We start from the raw sequence: 18,610 nt of genomic DNA, 5'->3' as shown, positions 1-18,610 counted from the left end.
TACATTGTAACAGGATTGTCCACTGATAAATATATAACTCAAAAACAATGATGCAAATTAAGTTTTTAATACAAAAACAAAGCTAGTTTCAAGTAACTGTGATAAGTGTAAGCTAATACATCTTTAGACAGACTGTTACTGTGAAGTACAAAGGACATTAATCATAGTCAGGTATGGTGACCAGAATATGGCACACACAAACTCAGATGCATGTAATATTATTAAGGATAGCTTGGGTTCAATCTTTAATAATTGTATAAAATAGGCTGTTACTTGAAATACCCAAATAAACAGATTGGAAGTTTAGATTAGATTTAGTTAAGATATTTATTTCTCTCTCTCTCACCCCTTGCACCCCTTGGCTGCTTGTTGCATTCTAGAGAACATTATTGTCTCCCTTTTTAGCTCACTTTTCTCTTCCTCTAACATGCTTACTTTTTTTTCTATTACTGATTAATGAGAAAGTGTACTGGCATTTAGTTGACTAACCTGTTAGCTGGCAACCTATTTAGCTTTGTTTTAATTGTACCTTCATTGACTATGCTTATTATGGCACCTTTTACCAGAGATGTTCACAAGTCACAAAATATGAGTCAAGTCACAAGTCTTTAGACTAGAGTCCAAGTCATGTCACAAGTCTTTAGGCTAGAGTCCGAGTCAAGTCACAAGTCTTTAGACTAGATTTCGAGTTGTTGCATTCTGGAGAACATTATTGTCTCTTTCCATCTCACTTTTCTCTTCCTCTAAAATGCTTTTTTTCTATCACTGTTGTTCAGTGTGTTTTTGTGTATATTTATGTTAGTTGTGTTGGCCTACACATTTTTCATGGACAGTTGCACTTAAATATTAGGTCATGGGGTTGACCTGTACAAAACACAAAATAACCAGTTTTTGTTGCTGTGTAAAATTTCAAGATTGGTGCTTGGCTTACACCTCTGTATCTTATCTGCCTCTGCATTGTGTTGTAGGTGAGGAGCTTGCCACCCCCACCTCAGTGGATGAGGCTTCTAACACGTTGATGACTCGTCTTGGCTTCCTACTTGGAGACAAAATGAGTGAGGGCCCTCCAGAGCTGCACTACAGCATGGAGGAGACAGAAGACACACAGGTAGGCAGTGCCACACTCAAAGTTAAGTGTTTGTTCATATAAAAGCTCTTTTTTTACTGATTTGACAATAGAACAGTCCTAATTAAAGTGTCAGAAGCATCCAGCATACTCCATATTTTTAAAATTCTGACCACTGTTTTTATTAACAGTTTTTACTTCTACTTTCAATACTTAAGCACATTTAATATCAGAAAATTACTTTTGATACTTGAGTACATTAAACATCAGATACTTCAAGACTTTTACTCAAGTAATATTCTAAGAGGTGACTTAATTTTATCAAAGTAAACTGTATTAAAGTATTTAAGATACTTTTATACTTTATACACCACTGTCTGTATTTTAGATTCAGAATTTGCCCCTTTTGTTCTTACAGGAAGAAGACTTCAAATTTAGGTTTAAAACAGTTTACTTCTTATTAGAATATTGCAACCATAACTACATTTATTTTTATATTTAGTGTTAATATTCAGTGTTTTCTCTAAATGACTGTTTTGTTTTGCTATTTTTTCTTCATACGCCTCTGCTTTGGCGGAGGCGTCCTTAACCGTTGAAGCATTGAGACACTGGGAATCTTTTCAGTGCAGTGCATATACTGATCTAGTAATTAATTTGTACCAGTAGGTCTGCCAGATCTATGCCAGAATGCTTAGGTTGAATTTTATTTTCTTTAAAATATAAAGTGCTTTTTGTTTTAAATTGTCTTTTGATACATATGATAATAATGCACATTTCTGTGCAAAAGACTCCTGTAGTATTGGAGATAAACATATGAAAGATATGAAGTGAGAGTTGTGGGGTGTTTGTGCAGGGAGTGGGGTTAAGCAGCAGGATGAGTCCATGCTCCACTTTAACCAGCAGCACAGCGTCTCCTCCGGCCTGCAGTCCCTGCTCCACTCTCCATACTGAGGTTCCAGGACAAGCTGTAAACAGTCCCACCTCCACGCTGGAGAGCAGAGACAGTGGCATCATTGGTAAATTACATGTTACATATTTTGTTGTAACAAGTAAAAACACAAATACATCCCTCAGGATATAAGGTAAAATTGTCCATTTAAGTCCACCTGACATATATATCGTATGATGTCGTATATGTACGTCACCAAGAGAGTGCTCAAAGTCAAAATACAGTCTGTTTATTACAAAACGGTAATGGGCTTTTATACTAAATTGTGTGTGTGTGTGTTTGTGTGTATGTGTGTGTCTGTGTAAGGGTGTAAGAGGGAAAGTGTATGGGAAGTGTAAGATTATGTATATGTGTGTATACACCGATAGGGCGTAACATTCCTCCTTGTTTCTACAGTCACTGTCCTTTTTATCAGCTCCACTTACCATATAGAGCACTTTGTAGTTCTACAGTTACTGACTGTAGTCCATCTGTTTCTCTACATACTTTTTTTTAGCCTGATTTCACCCTGTTCTTCAATGGTCAGGACCACCACAGAGTAGGTATTATTTGGGGGGTGGATCATTCTCAGCACTGCAGTGACAATGACATGGTGGTGGTGTGTTGTGCTGGTATGAGTGGATCAGACACAGCAGCACTGAAAGAGTTTTTAAACACCTCACTGTCACTGTGAGGTGTGTTGTGCTGGTATGAGTGGATCAGACACAGCAGCACTGAAAGAGTTTTTAAACACCTCACTGTCACTGCTGGACTGAGAATAGTCCACCAACCAAAAATATATCCAGCCAACAGCGCCCCATGGGCAGTGTCCTGTGACCACTGATGAAGGTCTAGAAGATGACCAACTCAAACAGCAGCAATAGATAAGCGATTGTCTCTGACTTTACATCTACAAGGTGGACCAAGTAGGCAGGAGTGTCTAATAAAGTGGACAGTGAGTGGACACGGTATTTAAAAACTCCAGCAGCGCTGCTGTGTCTGATCCACTCATACCAGCACAACACACACTAACACACCACCACCATGGTAGTTGAGAATGATCCACCACCTAAATATATACCTAATAATAATAATACCTACTCTGTGGGGGTCCTGACCATTGAAGAACAGGGTGAAAGCAGGCTAAAAAAGCATGCAGAGAAACAGATGGACTACAGTTGTAGAACTACAAAGTGGAGCTGATAAAATGGACAGTGTGTGTAGAAACCAGGAGGTGGTTTTAATGTAATGGCTGATTGGTGTATGTAGTAGAAAATGACAGCGAATACAGTGAAGCAAGTAATTGTAAAATTCCCTTTTCGTTCCTCTTGGAACAACTAGACTGAGAGGAAATTAAAAATCTCCCAACCAATATTGAGGAAAATTCCTGGCCTGTCCACAATTGTGCGACAAAGTCAGTAAGTAGGAAAATTTCAGTAAAAGTCTACAGGAGATAACTTAACTTGATTACAGACAAGCAGCACTAAGAAATAATCAAAATCATGCATAAAATATTTAAAGCCTGTGGTTTGGGAGAAATAAGACAACTTTAGTAAAACAACACACTGTAAAGTTTTTACCAATATAATGAAAGTGCTTAAGATAACAACAGTTCAGGGCTAAAAATACACATGAAGACCAACCTCTCAAAGGCAATATTTAGTGACGAGTGTCATGCAAGATTATATGGACCAGATGGATGGGCTAGTGGCTGGGTTATAAATGGCTATTCTACTCCTATGCGGCCTATGAAGCAAGGCACTTGAACGTGTCATGTTCTGGACCAGTTTAATCGATGATACACTTATTGGTCCTTTTCTTGTGCAAGATAGAGTGAAATTAAATTGCACATACTTCCAACAGTTCTTGCCATAGTGGAAGGGCCGTAGTGCAAGAGTAAGAAAAACATTTATGTTTATACAAGACAATCTCATGCTTCACTTTATACTCATGAATTGTTCAAGAAAAAGGGGTTTGCTGATGACCAGATTATGAAATAGCCAGCTTCTTCACCTGACTTAAACCCTATTAAAAGTTATGGGCAATTTTAAAGCAGCAAGTTTATTAAGGGGAACATCAGTACCTGTCCAAAGATGCCTCTGGAGTTTCTGGGTGACATTCAGTAATGCTGCAAACAGCATCATCAGCAAAGACACACATGCACACAAACTTAACAGTTCTGTAGATAAGACTTTTCTCTGTCAATAAAATAAAAGAATCCTATGCAGGCAAATAGGTTAATATACACTATATTGCCAAAAGTATTCACTAACCCATCCAAATCATTGAATTCAGGTGTTCCAATCACTTCCATGGCCACAGGTGTATAAAACCAAGCACCTAGGCATGCAGACTGCATTTACCAACGTTTGTGAAAGAATGGGTTGCTCTCAGGAGCTCAGTGAATTCCAGCGTGGTACCGTGATAGGATGCCACCTGTGCAACAAGTCCAGTCATGAAATTTCCTCGTTACTAAATATTCCACAGTCAACTGTCAGTGGGATTATAACAAAGTGGAAGCGATTGGGAATGACAATTGGACTATTTCATGCTCCCAACTTTGTGGGAACAGTTTGGGGATGGCCCCTTCCTGTTCCAACATGACTGCGCACCAGTGCACAAAGCAAGGTCCATAAAGACATGGATGAGCGAGTTTGGTGTGGAAGAACTTGACTGGCCTGCACAGAGTCCTGACCTCAACCCGATAGAACACCTTTGGGATGAATTATAGCGGAGACTGCGAGCCAGGCCTTCTCGACCAATATCAGTGTCTGACCTCACAAATGCGCTTTTGGAAGAATGGTCAAAAATTCCCATAAACACACTCCTAAACCTTGTGGAAAGCCTTTACAGAAGAGTTGAAGCTGTTATAGCTGCAAAGGGTGGGCTGACATCATATTAAACCCTATGGATTAAGAATTGGATGTCACTCAAGTTCATATGCATGTGAAGGCAGACGAGCGAATACTTTTGGCAGTAGTGTATTTGAACACTGGATTTTAATATATTGGACATTTGGATTTGCGAAACATAATTTTCATCTTGTCTAAAAAGTCAAATTTTTAAATCATTTGTATAACTAAGTGCAAATTTTGTTTGCATTGTGTTCGTATAGTCCGGTATAATTTAGTCCAGTATAATAATTGTGAACAGTAATTTTCTTTTGGCATTGAGTTTAATGACTAAAATAATAGACTACACCAAATGACAAAAATATCTAAATTAAATAAAAGGTTTACTTTTACTGACAAATTTAACCTTCCTTTTTTTCTACAGTATAAAAACTGGCACGTAATAATTCTGAACCCCATGTGTATAATTAATGTAGCCATTTTACTACAGAAACAGAAAAAGACATTGCATGAAACCGTAGTCTACAGTGCTTTAGATCACCTTTACCTATGTTTATACTTATGCATACCTGCTGAAACACATGCATTAACACGCCTTTGTAGCACTGCATAACCCTTCCAAAACCAATATATTCCTTATATGCTGCAATTCTGTTCTTTTTTTACCCTTTAAACTTCTTTCCGACTCTTCTCATTTCTAGCCACCCTGACCAGCTATTCAGAACCTGCAGATTGCAGTGGCAAGCATGGAGATGGTGCTCGTGCCAGCAGCCTCAAGCTTTGGCACTCACAACGGGCTACACTCGATTCTGGTCTCTACCGCCTTGACGAGAACATGGCTGCCTCTACCCACAGCCTTAACAAGATCCCTGAACCTGGCTCCGCACAACACCCTTCACGCTCTACCCCACTGTTCCTCATGCCTCGCCCCAACTCTGTGGCAGGTAACTCAGTAACCTTAACACTTTTACCACTATCTGTCTGTTTGTTTGTACTGGTGTTTTTTTCTTACTATTAATAGGACATTCTTATCTGATATATGCATTGTTCTGTACACTTAAGTATGCATTTCTTTTTGTTATGTTATTTATCTACTTGTAGGTCTCAGAAGTTAGCGTGTCTACAACCTATCTTTGCTTATTTACATTAATCTGCTTTTTTGTAATCTGCAATTCCCAATATATGGTGCAATTGTATAAAGCACAGTGCCCAAAGGACAGTTCATTTGTATTTTCTCTATGGTTTTAAGGGGTCTTTCCTAATTTGTGGAGAGGACTAAGCTTTTGACCAGGCCTCCAACATAATCTGTTAGGGCTTATCTTAAAATATAAAGGACTAGAGGTCAGGTGCAATCGCAGTCAAATAGCAAGCATATGCTATACAGATTTAGGCAAACGTTTCTGTGTCTTGTATCCGCTCACACTAGGGTGGTTCCTATAGAAGAAACCCCCCAGAAGGTGTGCCGAACCTTTTTTTCCTTTTTCAGTTAAAAATAAGGTTGCTTCTTTAAAGCTTTAAATTTATATTAGGATAACTTCTGTTTGCCTATGTTTCAAATAGTTTTGCAGTACTCTTTTTATTATAGCTTACCTCCTGCATAGTTCTACTGAAGGACAGTACACAGATGTACTGAATGGACTGTAATGTAACCTGAGTGATGAAATGTTGATAAACTTTTGTAAAGTAAACAGATTGTCAATAATATCTTTTTTGAAAACACGGTTCCTCAGAAATGTTCTTGATGCCAGATCATTTTTGTGATTATACAAGTTGAGTGGAATTGCTGGCATTTTCAAGCAGACTTCTTTCAAGAACCTTTGGCAAGAAGGTTGTCAGTGCCTATTAAGATAAGACTTTATTGATCCCCTTGGGGAAATTAACTTGTTACAGCAGTTACAAGAGAGAACAAAAAACAGAAAAACAAAAAACTGTGAAACTAAGTGAAAAAAAAAAAAAGCACACATAGTGTGTAGTTATTTACACTAAAAAGTGATGTACATATACTATATTGCCAAAAGTATTCACTTACCCATCCAAACCATTGAATTCAGGTGTTCCAATCACTTCCATGGCCACAGGTGTATAAAACCAAGCACCTAGGCATTCAGACTGCTTCTACAAACATTTGTGAAAGAATGGGTCGCTCTCAGGAGCTTAGTGAATTCCAGCATTGTACCGTGATGGGATGCCACCTGTGCAACAAGTCCAGTTGTGAAATTTCCTCGCTACTAAATATTCCACAGTTGACTGTCAGTTTTATTATAACAAAGTGGAAGCGATTGGGAACGACAGCAACTCAGCCATGAAGTGGTAGGCCACGTAAAATGATAGAGCGGGGTGCATAGTGCTCAGAGGTTACCAACTTTCTGCAGAGTCAATTGCTACAGACCTCCAAACTGCATGTGGCCTTCAGATTAGCTCAAGAACAGTGCATAAAGAGCTTCATGGAATGGGTTTCCATGGCCGAGCAGCTACATCCAAGCCTTACATCACCGAGTGCAATGCAAAGGGTCGTAAAAGCACGCCACCAGTGGACAAATCACACTTCTCTGTCTGGCAATCCGATGGACGAGTCTGGGTTTGGCAGTTGCCAGGAGAACGGTACCTGTCTGACTGCATTGTGCCAAGTGTAAAGTTTGGTGGAGGGGGGATTATGGTGTGGGGTTGTTTTTCAGTAGTTGGGCTCGGCCCCTTAGTTCCAGTGAAAGGAACTCTTAATGCCTCAGAATACCAAGAGATTTTGGACAATTTCATGCTCCCAACTTTGTGGGAACAGTTTGGGGATAGCCCCTTCCTGTTCCAACATGCACAAAGCAAAGCAAGGTCTATAAAGACATGGATGAGAGAGTTTGGTGTGGAAGAACTTGACTGGCCTGCACAGAGTCCTGACCTTAACCTGATAGAACACCTTTGGGATGAATTAGAGCGGAGACTGCAAGCCAGGCCTTCTCGTCCAACATCAGTTTCTGACCTCATAAACACACTCCTAAACCTTGTTGGAAAGCCTTCCCAGAACAGCTGAAGCTGTTAAAGCTGCAAAGGGTAAGCCGACATTATATTAAACCCTATGGATTAAGAATGGGATGTCACTCAAGTTCATATGCGTGTGAAGGCAGACAAGCAAATACTGCACTATAGACATGAAAGTATAGGAGTAAAATAGGAGTATGATATATTACATAATATTATTATATTGATGGCTGCAGGAATGAAGGACCTGCGGTAGCACTCCTTCTTACACAGGGGGTGAATGTGTCTGGTGCTAAAGGAGCTTGTTAGGACCCCTACAGGCTCATGTAGTGGATGTGCAGTGTTATCCAGGATGGATGGCTTGGCTATCATCCTCCTTTCTCTCACCTCCTCTACAGATTCGAGAGGACAGTTCAAGACAGAGCTTGCTTTTTTGATCAGCTTGTTCAGTCTTTTCCTGTCTCTCTTCGAGATTGCACCTCCCCAGCATACCACTGCATAAAAGATGGCTGATGCTACCACAGTGTCGTAGAAGGATCTTAGCAGTGGTCGCACACTCCAAAGGACCTCGGTCTCCTCAGTAGGTGGAGGCGACCTTGGCCCTTTCTGTATAGAACATCTTGAGTTGCTAGACCAGTCCAGTTTGTTATTGAGGTGAACACCCAGATATTTGTACATCCTCACCATCTCAATGTCCAAACCCTGGATGCTCACAGGTGTGGTGTGATGCAACCTTTTTCTGAAATCGATCACCAATTCTTTAGTCTTACTGGTGTTAATGTTAATTTAAATGGCTATCTTAGGACATGCCATGATGAAGAAAGCTTTAAAATGTCAAATGATCTTCTACTTTAGTATGGAGGTGCCAAGACAGGCTGCAACAAGATCAGTCGCAGAAGGAAGAGCTTTGCCATAGAGGAGTTTGGGGAGGCGACTTAGATGGCCTCAAACATGCTCTGACAAACCAATTTGTGAGTCAGAAAGGGGAGATAAGATCTCATGTAATGTATGCTAAGCAAGTGATTTAAATTGTTGTTCACTTTTGGGATCACATAGGCAGTTGTAGCCTAGCGGTTAAGGTACTGGACTGGTAATCCGAAGGTCGCTGGTTCAAGCCCCACTACTGCCAGAATGCTGCTGTTGGGACCTTGAGCAAGGCCCTTAACCCTCAATTGCTCAGACTGTAACTGTAATGTAAGTCACTTTGGATAAAGGCATCAGCTAAATGCCAAGAATGTAAATGTAAATGGAATAATAGTAGAGGGACTACTTTGAGGACCTCGTTTACCCAGTGGAATTGCCATTCTTCTACAAGTCTTTGCCAATTTGTTATGTGTTAACAAACCTTTTTATTGTACAATTGAAAATATGTACTTTGTCTTTGGAGTGACAAACGTGTTCCCTATGAAATAAGTATAATTGGGTTTGATCCAGTTGCTGAAAAATCACACACAGAAAAACCTGCTTTATTATGTTGATGGGAGACAACCTTCACCTAATTAAAGATGTGTCATAAAAGTACATGGTCTAAAGTATGTGAACATGCCTTCTAATTAATGACTTTTGGTGTTTTAGCCAAACAAATTGCTAATGTAAAATACATTTGCCTCCTTTTTGGCAACATTTAAAGATAAAGTCTATAAAGACACTTTTTGATGAGTTTTGGGTGGATCTCCAGTGGCTGGTACAGGGAAGACCTTCTTGTCCATCATCAATGCCAGACCCCATAAATGCTTTTCAGACACACTCAAAATCTTGTGGAAAGCATTCCCAGAAGAGTAGAGGCTATCATAGCAAAAGATGGCTTAACTCCATGTTACTTTCCCTGGTTTTAGAATGGGATGTACAACAAGCTCAAGGTCAGATGTCCACATGCTTTTGGTCTTATATTTTTGTCTGGTGACCTAGATTTTAATTTATCAAAAGATGGCCAGAATTTACTGTAGAGATTATATCTTCTATATTGTTTTAGGAATGTATGTGGCTTCCACAGGGGACTGTGGCCCTCATCAGGATAAAGGGACAGATGATGAGAGGAGATCAGAACACATTAATTTGCCACAGTAAAATTACACCAATTTAGGTCCTAATGACACAACAACATGTACAGTGTATCACAAAAGTGAGTACACCCCTCACATTTCTGCAGATATTTAAGTATATCTTTTCATGGGACAACACTGACAAAATGACACTTTGACACAATGAAAAGTAGTCTGTGTGCAGCTTATATAACAGTGTAAATTTATTCTTCCCTCAAAATAACTCAATATACAGCCATTAATGTCTAAACCACCGGCAACAAAAGTCAGTACACCACTAAGAGACTACACCCCTAAATGTCCAAACTGAGCACTGCTTGTCATTTTCCCTCCAAAATGTTATGTGATTTGTTAGTGTTACTAGGTCTCAGGTGTGCATAGGGAGCAGGTGTGTTCAATTTAGTAGTACAGCTCTCACACTCTCTCATACTGGTCACTGAAAGTTCCCACATGGCACCTCATGGCAAAGAACTCTCTGAGGATCTTAAAAGACGAATTGTTGCGCTACATGAAGATGGCCAAGGCTACAAGAAGATTGCCAACACCCTGAAACTGAGCTGCAGCACAGTGGCCAAGATCATCCAGCGTTTTAAAAGAGCAGGGTCCACTCAGAACAGACCTCGCGTTGGTCGTCCAAAGAAGCTGAGTGCACGTGCTCAGCGTCACATTCAACTGCTGTCTTTGAAAGATAGGCGCAGGAGTGCTGTCAGCATTGCTGCAGAGATTGAAAAGGTGGGGGGTCAGCCTGTCAGTGCTCAGACCATACGCCGCACACTACATCAAATTGGTCTGCATGGCTGTCACCCCAGAAGGAAGCCTCTTCTGAAGTCTCTACACAAGAAAGCCCGCAAACAGTTTGCTGAAGACATGTCAACAAAGGACATGGATTACTGGAACCATGTCCTATGGTCTGATGAGACCAAGATTAATTTGTTTGGTTCAGATGTTCTCAAGCATGTGTGGCGGCAATCAGGTGAGGAGTACAAAGATAAGTGTGTCATGCCTACAGTCAAGCATGGTGGTGGGAATGCCATGGTCTGGGGCTGCATGAGTGCAGCAGGTGTTGGGGAGTTACATTTCATTGAGGGACGCATGAACTCCAATATGTACTGTGAAATACTGAAGCAGAGCATGATCCCCTTCCTCCAGAAACTGGGTCGCAGGGCAGTGTTCCAGCATGATAATGACCCCAAACACACCTCTAAGACGACCACTGCTTTATTGAAGAGGCTGAGGGTAAAGGTGATGGACTGGCCAAGCATGTCTCCAGACCTAAACCCAATAGAACATCTTTGGGGCATCCTCAAGCGGAAGGTGGAGGAGCGCAAAGTCTCGAATATCCGCCAGCTCCGTGATGTCGTCATGGAGGAGTGGAAAAGCATTCCAGTGGCAACCTGTGAAGCTCGGGTAAACTCCATGCCCAGAAGAGTTAAGGCAGTTCTGGGAAATAATGGTGGCCACACAAAATATTGACACTTCAGGAACTTTCACTAAGGGGTGTACTCACTTTTGTTGCCGGTGGTTTAGACATTAATGGCTGTATATTGAGTTATTTTGAGGGAAGAATAAATTTACACTGTTATATAAGCTGCACACAGACTACTTTTCATTGTGTCAAAGTGTCATTTTGTCAGTGTTGTCCCATGAAAAGATATACTGAAATATCTGCAGAAATGTGAGGGGTGTACTCACTTTTGTGATACACTGTATATCTCTCTCACTCACTCTCTGTCTGGTTGTGTGTGTTAATTATTTAAGTGCTGCAAACACTAGACAACAGGCATCTGAAGGAACAATTATTGAGTATATTTACACAATACAAAAGTAAAGAAGACACCTACAGAAGAAAATTGTTTTCCTTTTTGATTGGGTTATTATGTGGGCAATCAACATTGTTAAATTTTGCTTTCCAAAACATGTGTTTCAAGAAAAGTGAGCAAGTGATATCAGATACGGTTTCTTAGGAAAAATAACAGTGAGGTTTGTGTGCCATAACCAAAAAAGTTTAGCAAAATTAAAATCACCAAACCACCAAAATCAGTGCAGTTGGGTTCATGTCATCTCTCAGCTGCAGGGCACCATCTGGTATTTCAGTTTAAAGTTCTCACTGCTCCTTTACAGAAACTTAACAAGAGACTAGAGAAGAGAGAGAATAGATAATAGACAAAAATAGATCATTAGTAACAAATATAAAAAAGATACAAGCAAAAACACAAAGCACAAGAAACTGTCATTGAAAACTAAGATCAAGGATAGAAAGGGAGGAGCTATATGCAGACTATGTGCTAAAAGAGATCAGATTACAAAAAGAAGCATGTGTATCTTCTACCTTATTTAAGGACATGATGTACAACCCTAATTCAAAAAGTTGGGACAGTATGGGAAATGCAAATAAAATAAAATGCAGTGTTCCTTACATTTACTTTGGCTTTTATTTGATTGCAGACAGTTCAATAGCTGTCATATACAATAGCTGATATAACCACATGGGCAAGGGATTTCTTTGGCAAACCTTTGTCAAGCACTACAATACAGAGTTACATGCACAAATGCCACTTTACTGTGCAAAAAAGAAGCCTTATGTTAACGATGTCCAGAAGCGGCGTCGGCTCCTCTGGCCTCAGAGGCATTTAGGATGGACCATCACACAGTGGAAACGTGTATTGTGGTCAGATGAATCAGCATTCCAGGTCTTTTTTGGAAAAAATGGACGCTGTGTGTTCCGGACCAAAGACATAAAGGACCATCCAGACTGTTATCAGCAACAAGTCCAAAAGCCAGGGTCTGTCATGGTATGGGGCTGTGTCAGTGCCCTTGGCAAAGCTAATTTACACTTCTGTGATGGCAGCATTAATGCAGAAAAGAACATTCAGATCTGCCACAACATATGCTGCCTTCAAGACATCATCTTTTTCAGGGACGCCTATGCATTTTTCAACAAGACAATGCAAAACCACTTGCTGCACACATTACAAAGGCATGGCTGCGGAAGAAGAGGGTCCAGATACTGGAATGGCCTGTGTGGAGAATTTTAAAAGGAAAAATGCGACAACGATGACCCCGTACTGTTGCACATCTTAAGATGTTTTTGCAGGAAGAATTGGACAAAATAAAAGCTGAAACACTAAATCGCTTGGTATTCTCAGTGCCAAAACGTCTTTTAAGTGTGGTGAAAAGGAATAGCAACATTACAAAGTGGTAAATGCATTACTGTCCCAACTTTTTTTGGAAATTGTTGCAGGTATGAAAAGCAGGAATGGATGTTTATTAATAAAGGAAATGAAGTTGACCAGACAAAACTTGAAATATCTCAGGTTCATCCTGTCTGCAATCAAATGAAAGTCAAAGTAAATGTAAGAAACTGTGTTTTTTCATTATTTGCATTTTCCATGCTGTCCCAACTTTTTCTGATTTGGGGTTGTATTTATAGACAATGTAGGTTTGTTTTGACAGGCAGCTCAGATTAATTTTTTTCAGATACCATATTTGAGCTGTTCAGATCTCATTTGCGGTCTGAATGGCAAACACATGAAATGTAGGTTTTTTAGATTTAAGCCATATATAAATTATTTTAAATGTGATCAGGCGTAACAGGCTTAAAACAATAAAGTGGCTTGTCTTCATTTGTGAGGTAACGCTGTTCGTTGATGATGATAACAACGTGTTGAGCTTCTTTTTGTCCCAGCAGGCATCAAATTCTAACGTTTAATCGGGTTCCTTATTGCTACTGCAATTGCGGCCTCTAGTGGCCAGTAAAGGCACCTGAACAAGAGAATGTTGATTCACAGATGTGAATGCTTGATTCGGAGAATGAGACCCTGTCTCTGGCAGGTAAAAAAAAGCGGTTGGCGACTGTGTGCACGCCAGAAGGGGCTTGTGATAGTCCAATTAAGTTAAGAGTAAAATAAAATAATAATTAGACAAAAAGATAATAATAATAATAAGATTATTTATTATAATTGAGATTATTTAGTTCAAGCAAAATGTTTTCAACAAACATTCCATTGAAATAAATAAAGTGGCACGGTGATGCAGTGGGTAGCATTGGCACCTCACAGCAAGAAGGGCCTGGGTTTGATTTCCTGGCTGGGCAGCCAAAGACATGCAGTCAGGTTATTTAGAGATACTAAAAATTACCCTAAGGGTGTGTGTGTGTGTCAGAGATGTTCACAAGTCACAAAATACGAGTCCGAGTCGAGTCACGAGTCTTTAGGCTAGAGTCTGAGTCAAGTCATGAGTCAATATAATATACACACAACATATATTGGAAATGTAGCGTAGAAATAAACAAATAATCTGTAAATTCAGATAAAAAACAACAACAGATTAGCAACTGTATTTTGCCGTTTTACTTAGTGCCTTTACTTTCCTAGCTTAAACTGACGTTTCGTTTTCATTGCAAATTACGGCACAGCGGCCAAACACAGCAAAAAATCCACAATACTGCTTACCTTACCTTGTTCCAGATGCTATTAAATTTATAAGCGTGTGTCCCATTAGAAATATAATCCGTTATTTTGTAAATGTGCTTATAATTAAAAACCCCAAACTTTTCCCGGTTGTGAAGTAAAACACGAACTTGTTAGAAAGCCAGTTAAGCATTTCATTGACACATCATCTGTGTGACTCAAACTGAATACATGCAATTAACAGCATTTCTTACTAAAAATTAAAATCAAAAGGTCTGATTGGTTCAGAAAGCGGTTCTTATAATCATTAGCACCAATTCTGTAGGCGCGTTCCATTCACACTATCTGTTACTGTAAAGTGCACTACGTAGGGTATTCCACCATTTTAAGTAGGGAGCGACGCTTCATCACTATACCGGAAGCTGGCTGTAACATTTACCCGTTGCGTGCGTTGCAGTTTAAAACGCTGGAGCGTTATTAGAGCGCAGAAAATGACACAATCATTTGAAACGAGTCCGAGTCGAGTCTGAAGTCACTGTGTGTGCGACTTACGTGCAAATTGGACTCGAGTCGCAGACTCACTGGTGTGTGTGTGTCTGTCCTGTGATGAACTGGCAACCTGGTCAGGGCGTTTTTTTACCTCTTGCCCAATATATCAGACCAACTGCAACCCTGACCAGGATAAAGCGGTGGTAAAATGTAAAACAGACAATGAATAAATGAATGGAATTAAATTTAATAAGGCTTTCAAAGTTTTTGTTTACTCTGTGTACTAGTGTACTCATATAACCCTCCAACTATTATATTTAATCACTTCAACCCTTCAATTAGTTTCTCCTTTGGAATAATTCTAATCATAAAATTTAACTAAACTTTCTGTTTTTGGTGGGTTATGACTGTTTAACAGAATAATAGAGGGTGTTTATATGTGGGTGAGTGTGAAAGCACTAACACATGACTACCAAATTTTGTAATTCAGTGTAGTACTTGCAGAGGTGTCATGGGAGACTTCTTATTACACTAGTATCTCCAATATTATGAATGTACATAAAGGGGTTTTGTTTTGTACCCTCTGAAATGATGTTAAATTTGCAAGCTAATTGTATAAAAATTAATTGCAGAATAATTAAATTCTACACATTGTAGACACAAACACTGAGTGATGTTACAAAAAATATGTTCAATAAGAGGAAAGACCATAAACTGTCCTGACACCAATAATTTCTTCCTCCTTTCCCTCTCTGTCTCCCTTCTCTCTTTTTAATAATTATAATTTAGTCTTGATTCTTTATATTTAAGATTCTTAGATACATAATACATGTGTGTGTTGTGTATATGTATATAATGTTTGCTTCTATTTTTACTTATTGTATGTGTAAGCACCGTTGGATTGCTACTCAATTTCGTTGTACACTGTGCAATGACAATAAAGGCATCTTATCTTATCTTATCTTATCTTATCTTATCTTATCTTATCTTATCTTATCTTATCTTATCTTATCTTATCTTATCTTATCTTATCTTATCTTATCTTATCTTATCTTATCTTATCTTATCTTATCTTATCTTATCTTATCTTATCTTATCTTATCTTATCTTATCTTATCTTATCTTATCTTATCTTATCTTATCTTATCTTATCTTATCTTATCTTATCTTATCTTATCTTATCTCTCTACACCTTCAGCCACCAGTTCTGCTCACTTGGAGGATTTGGCCTATCTGGATGAACAGAGACATGCTCCACTGCGCACTTCATTTCGCATGGTTCGCCAAAACTCCTCAGGCCGCTCCAGCCAGGACCAGAGAGGTAAGTGTGTGTATGCTAACATGTGTGTACATGTGTGGTTTATGAGTGATTTATGTTTGAAAGCCATTACATATGAAATGAAACGACATTCCTCCAGGACCATGGTGCAAATAAACTACAATACACACAGTGCGTATTACAACTAAGAGTATTAAATATAAAAACCTACAATATGTAACAGTGTAGGTGTTGTATAGCAGCAGATATATTAAAGAATAATGTGCAAAACTTCAGTGTTGTGCAAAGATGCGAGTGATAATATAGTCACTAAGTAGTTGTATGCATTTTTGTAGCTGAGTTTGGGGAGCAAGACTGTGTTGGTGTGTGTGTGTGTGTGTGTGTGTGTGTGATTGTCTGTGTGAATGTGTCTAAAGGGACCGCATGCTACGGTACGTTGTACTAGACGGCAGGAGAACGGAAAAAGTAGGTGTGATTGGGGTGATGATTTCTCCACAATGCTGAGACCTTTGCGGATGCAGCGTTTGCTGTAAATGACCATAAGAGATGGCAGAGAGACCTCAGTGATCTTTTCATTTGTCCTCACTATTCGCTGGAGAATCTTGCGTTCGGATACAGTGCAATTTTCAAACCAGACAGTGATGGAGCTATAGAATGCAGTGAGGATGGAAAATGGCATATATGCTCCCTTCAGCCTTCGCAAAAAGTAGAGACGCTGTTGACAAATACAAAACATCAAATGAGAATGTCCACATCCTGATCGACAAACAATGCATATGACATCTCTGTCATAATGCCATTTAACACTGGAAGCGATCACTGCATGGTAAGGGCCAAGATAGTCATAGATGGGACAGAGAACAAGGCACTGCAGGAGCATCAAGGAACAAACTCATAAGGGTCTATGATGAGGCTCGGCTGCAGAAAGCCATCAGGCAGGAAACATGGGACAAGTTTGATGGGATGGATCAAGATTATGAATTGCTAATCCAGAAAATTAAGTAGTATGTGAGGAAGGCAAAAGAAGCATGATCAAAGATGAGAGAAAGAATCTCTAAAGAGACAAAGAAACCAATAGAAAAAAGGAAGAACATGCAGAGAACCGGCAAAAATCACCATTCAGTACTCTCTGCTTTTTGAAGTGATACGGCAAATTCTAGAGATGGATTTTGAGAGATATTGTATAAAGGTTCCTGAAGACTGCAGTCGTCGTTGTCGAAAGAACCAAAGAGGTGCTACCCATTCTGGGGTGCGTTTCCCGAACAACCACGGAGGTTAGCATTGAACTACCATAGTACGATGCATCGTTAAACTAACAAACATCCGAATTACGACCGTTTCCCAAAACTGTCGTAACATGTTGGTACAACAGTAGTTCGAACCACGTTGGTTTAAACCAATGTTGTCTGAACTACAATGTTTCCCGACGTGTTCGCTTTGATTTCCACAGCGAGAAACGTGGAGAAACTCCACAAAGTTTGACCAAAATATGAGCGCTGTGACCGAAATAACGTCACTATTATTTAATCTAATAATATATATTCATATCACCGCCACCACCACCAACAAAAACATTCATAGAAATGACAATATTATTGAAATAAGCGTAAAAATAATTAATACTAATATATTATAATTATTATAAGTAAAATAATTCGAATTATATACAAATCTTCTTCTTAAAGGGGAAAAAAAAACCCAGAAGAACTAGCTATTTTAGTAAATTTAAATTCCCATCTCCGTATCAGTCCATTGTGGCTCAAGAGGACAAACTGCTGAAGGCATTGTAACGCGTTTGCGGGAGTGGGGGGTTCGAATCCCATGAAAAGAATCTTTATTTCTTTCTTTTATCTTTTTCATAATGGCAGTGAAATATCTAATTGATGAACAATTGATTTATTAATCCTTGGTACCAAGAAAATAATGTTTAAAAAATATTATCTTAGTTCTAAATCTTAGTTCCCGTGGATTATACCAACAACAAACAATTAATATGTTTTTACTAGTGCACATAGTATTTTCATAGATAGATAGATAGATAGATAGATAGATAGATAGATAGATAGATAGATAGATAGATAGATAGATAGATAGACAGACAGACAGACAGACAGACAGACAGACAGTCAGACAGACAGACAGACAGACAGATAGATAAATGCAAAGTATAAATTATAAAGTGTACCGTGCAAAGAGGTGTGTATGTGCCTGTCTGTGCATACATGTGCACACCCACATACATACATAGATATACTCGTGCCACAATTCTGTTACATTTAGAATTGTGTTCCTTCTCTGTTTCACAAAAGTTGTGTGCAGTGGGTGATTATGATTGTCCATAATAAAAAAAAAGTGATTAGAGTAATGAGCCTCTACCAAATAGCTGAGTTGATCACAAAAATGATGAACTTTTAAGGGTATTTTTTCAGCTGCAGGCTGTAATTTTACATATAGGTTTCTTGAAACAATCTACCCAATATTTTCCAGTTGAACATATGTCAAACAAGAAGTATGGCCCAAACAAGATTATTTAAATACAGCTTATTTTTATCCAGTTATTCAGACTCAAAGTAAG

General features: G+C 39.1%; 1 protein-coding gene across 1 annotated transcript in view; it reads left to right on the top strand.

Moving 5' to 3' along the window:
• The window catches only part of tanc2b (tetratricopeptide repeat, ankyrin repeat and coiled-coil containing 2b), a 149,422-nt gene that overhangs the window by 87,654 nt on the left and 43,158 nt on the right, over positions 1-18,610 (top strand). Inside the window, exons 5-8 of the mRNA XM_063002824.1 lie at positions 969-1,108; positions 1,920-2,082; positions 5,548-5,790; positions 15,955-16,077. Coding sequence (XP_062858894.1) covers positions 969-1,108; positions 1,920-2,082; positions 5,548-5,790; positions 15,955-16,077 — 669 coding nt within the window. The remainder of the gene's footprint in view (positions 1-968; positions 1,109-1,919; positions 2,083-5,547; positions 5,791-15,954; positions 16,078-18,610) is intronic.

This window comes from Trichomycterus rosablanca, chromosome 10 (genome assembly GCF_030014385.1).
Source record: "Trichomycterus rosablanca isolate fTriRos1 chromosome 10, fTriRos1.hap1, whole genome shotgun sequence".
NCBI lineage: Eukaryota > Metazoa > Chordata > Actinopteri > Siluriformes > Trichomycteridae > Trichomycterus > Trichomycterus rosablanca.
This window is presented reverse-complemented; position numbering and strand designations above follow the sequence as displayed.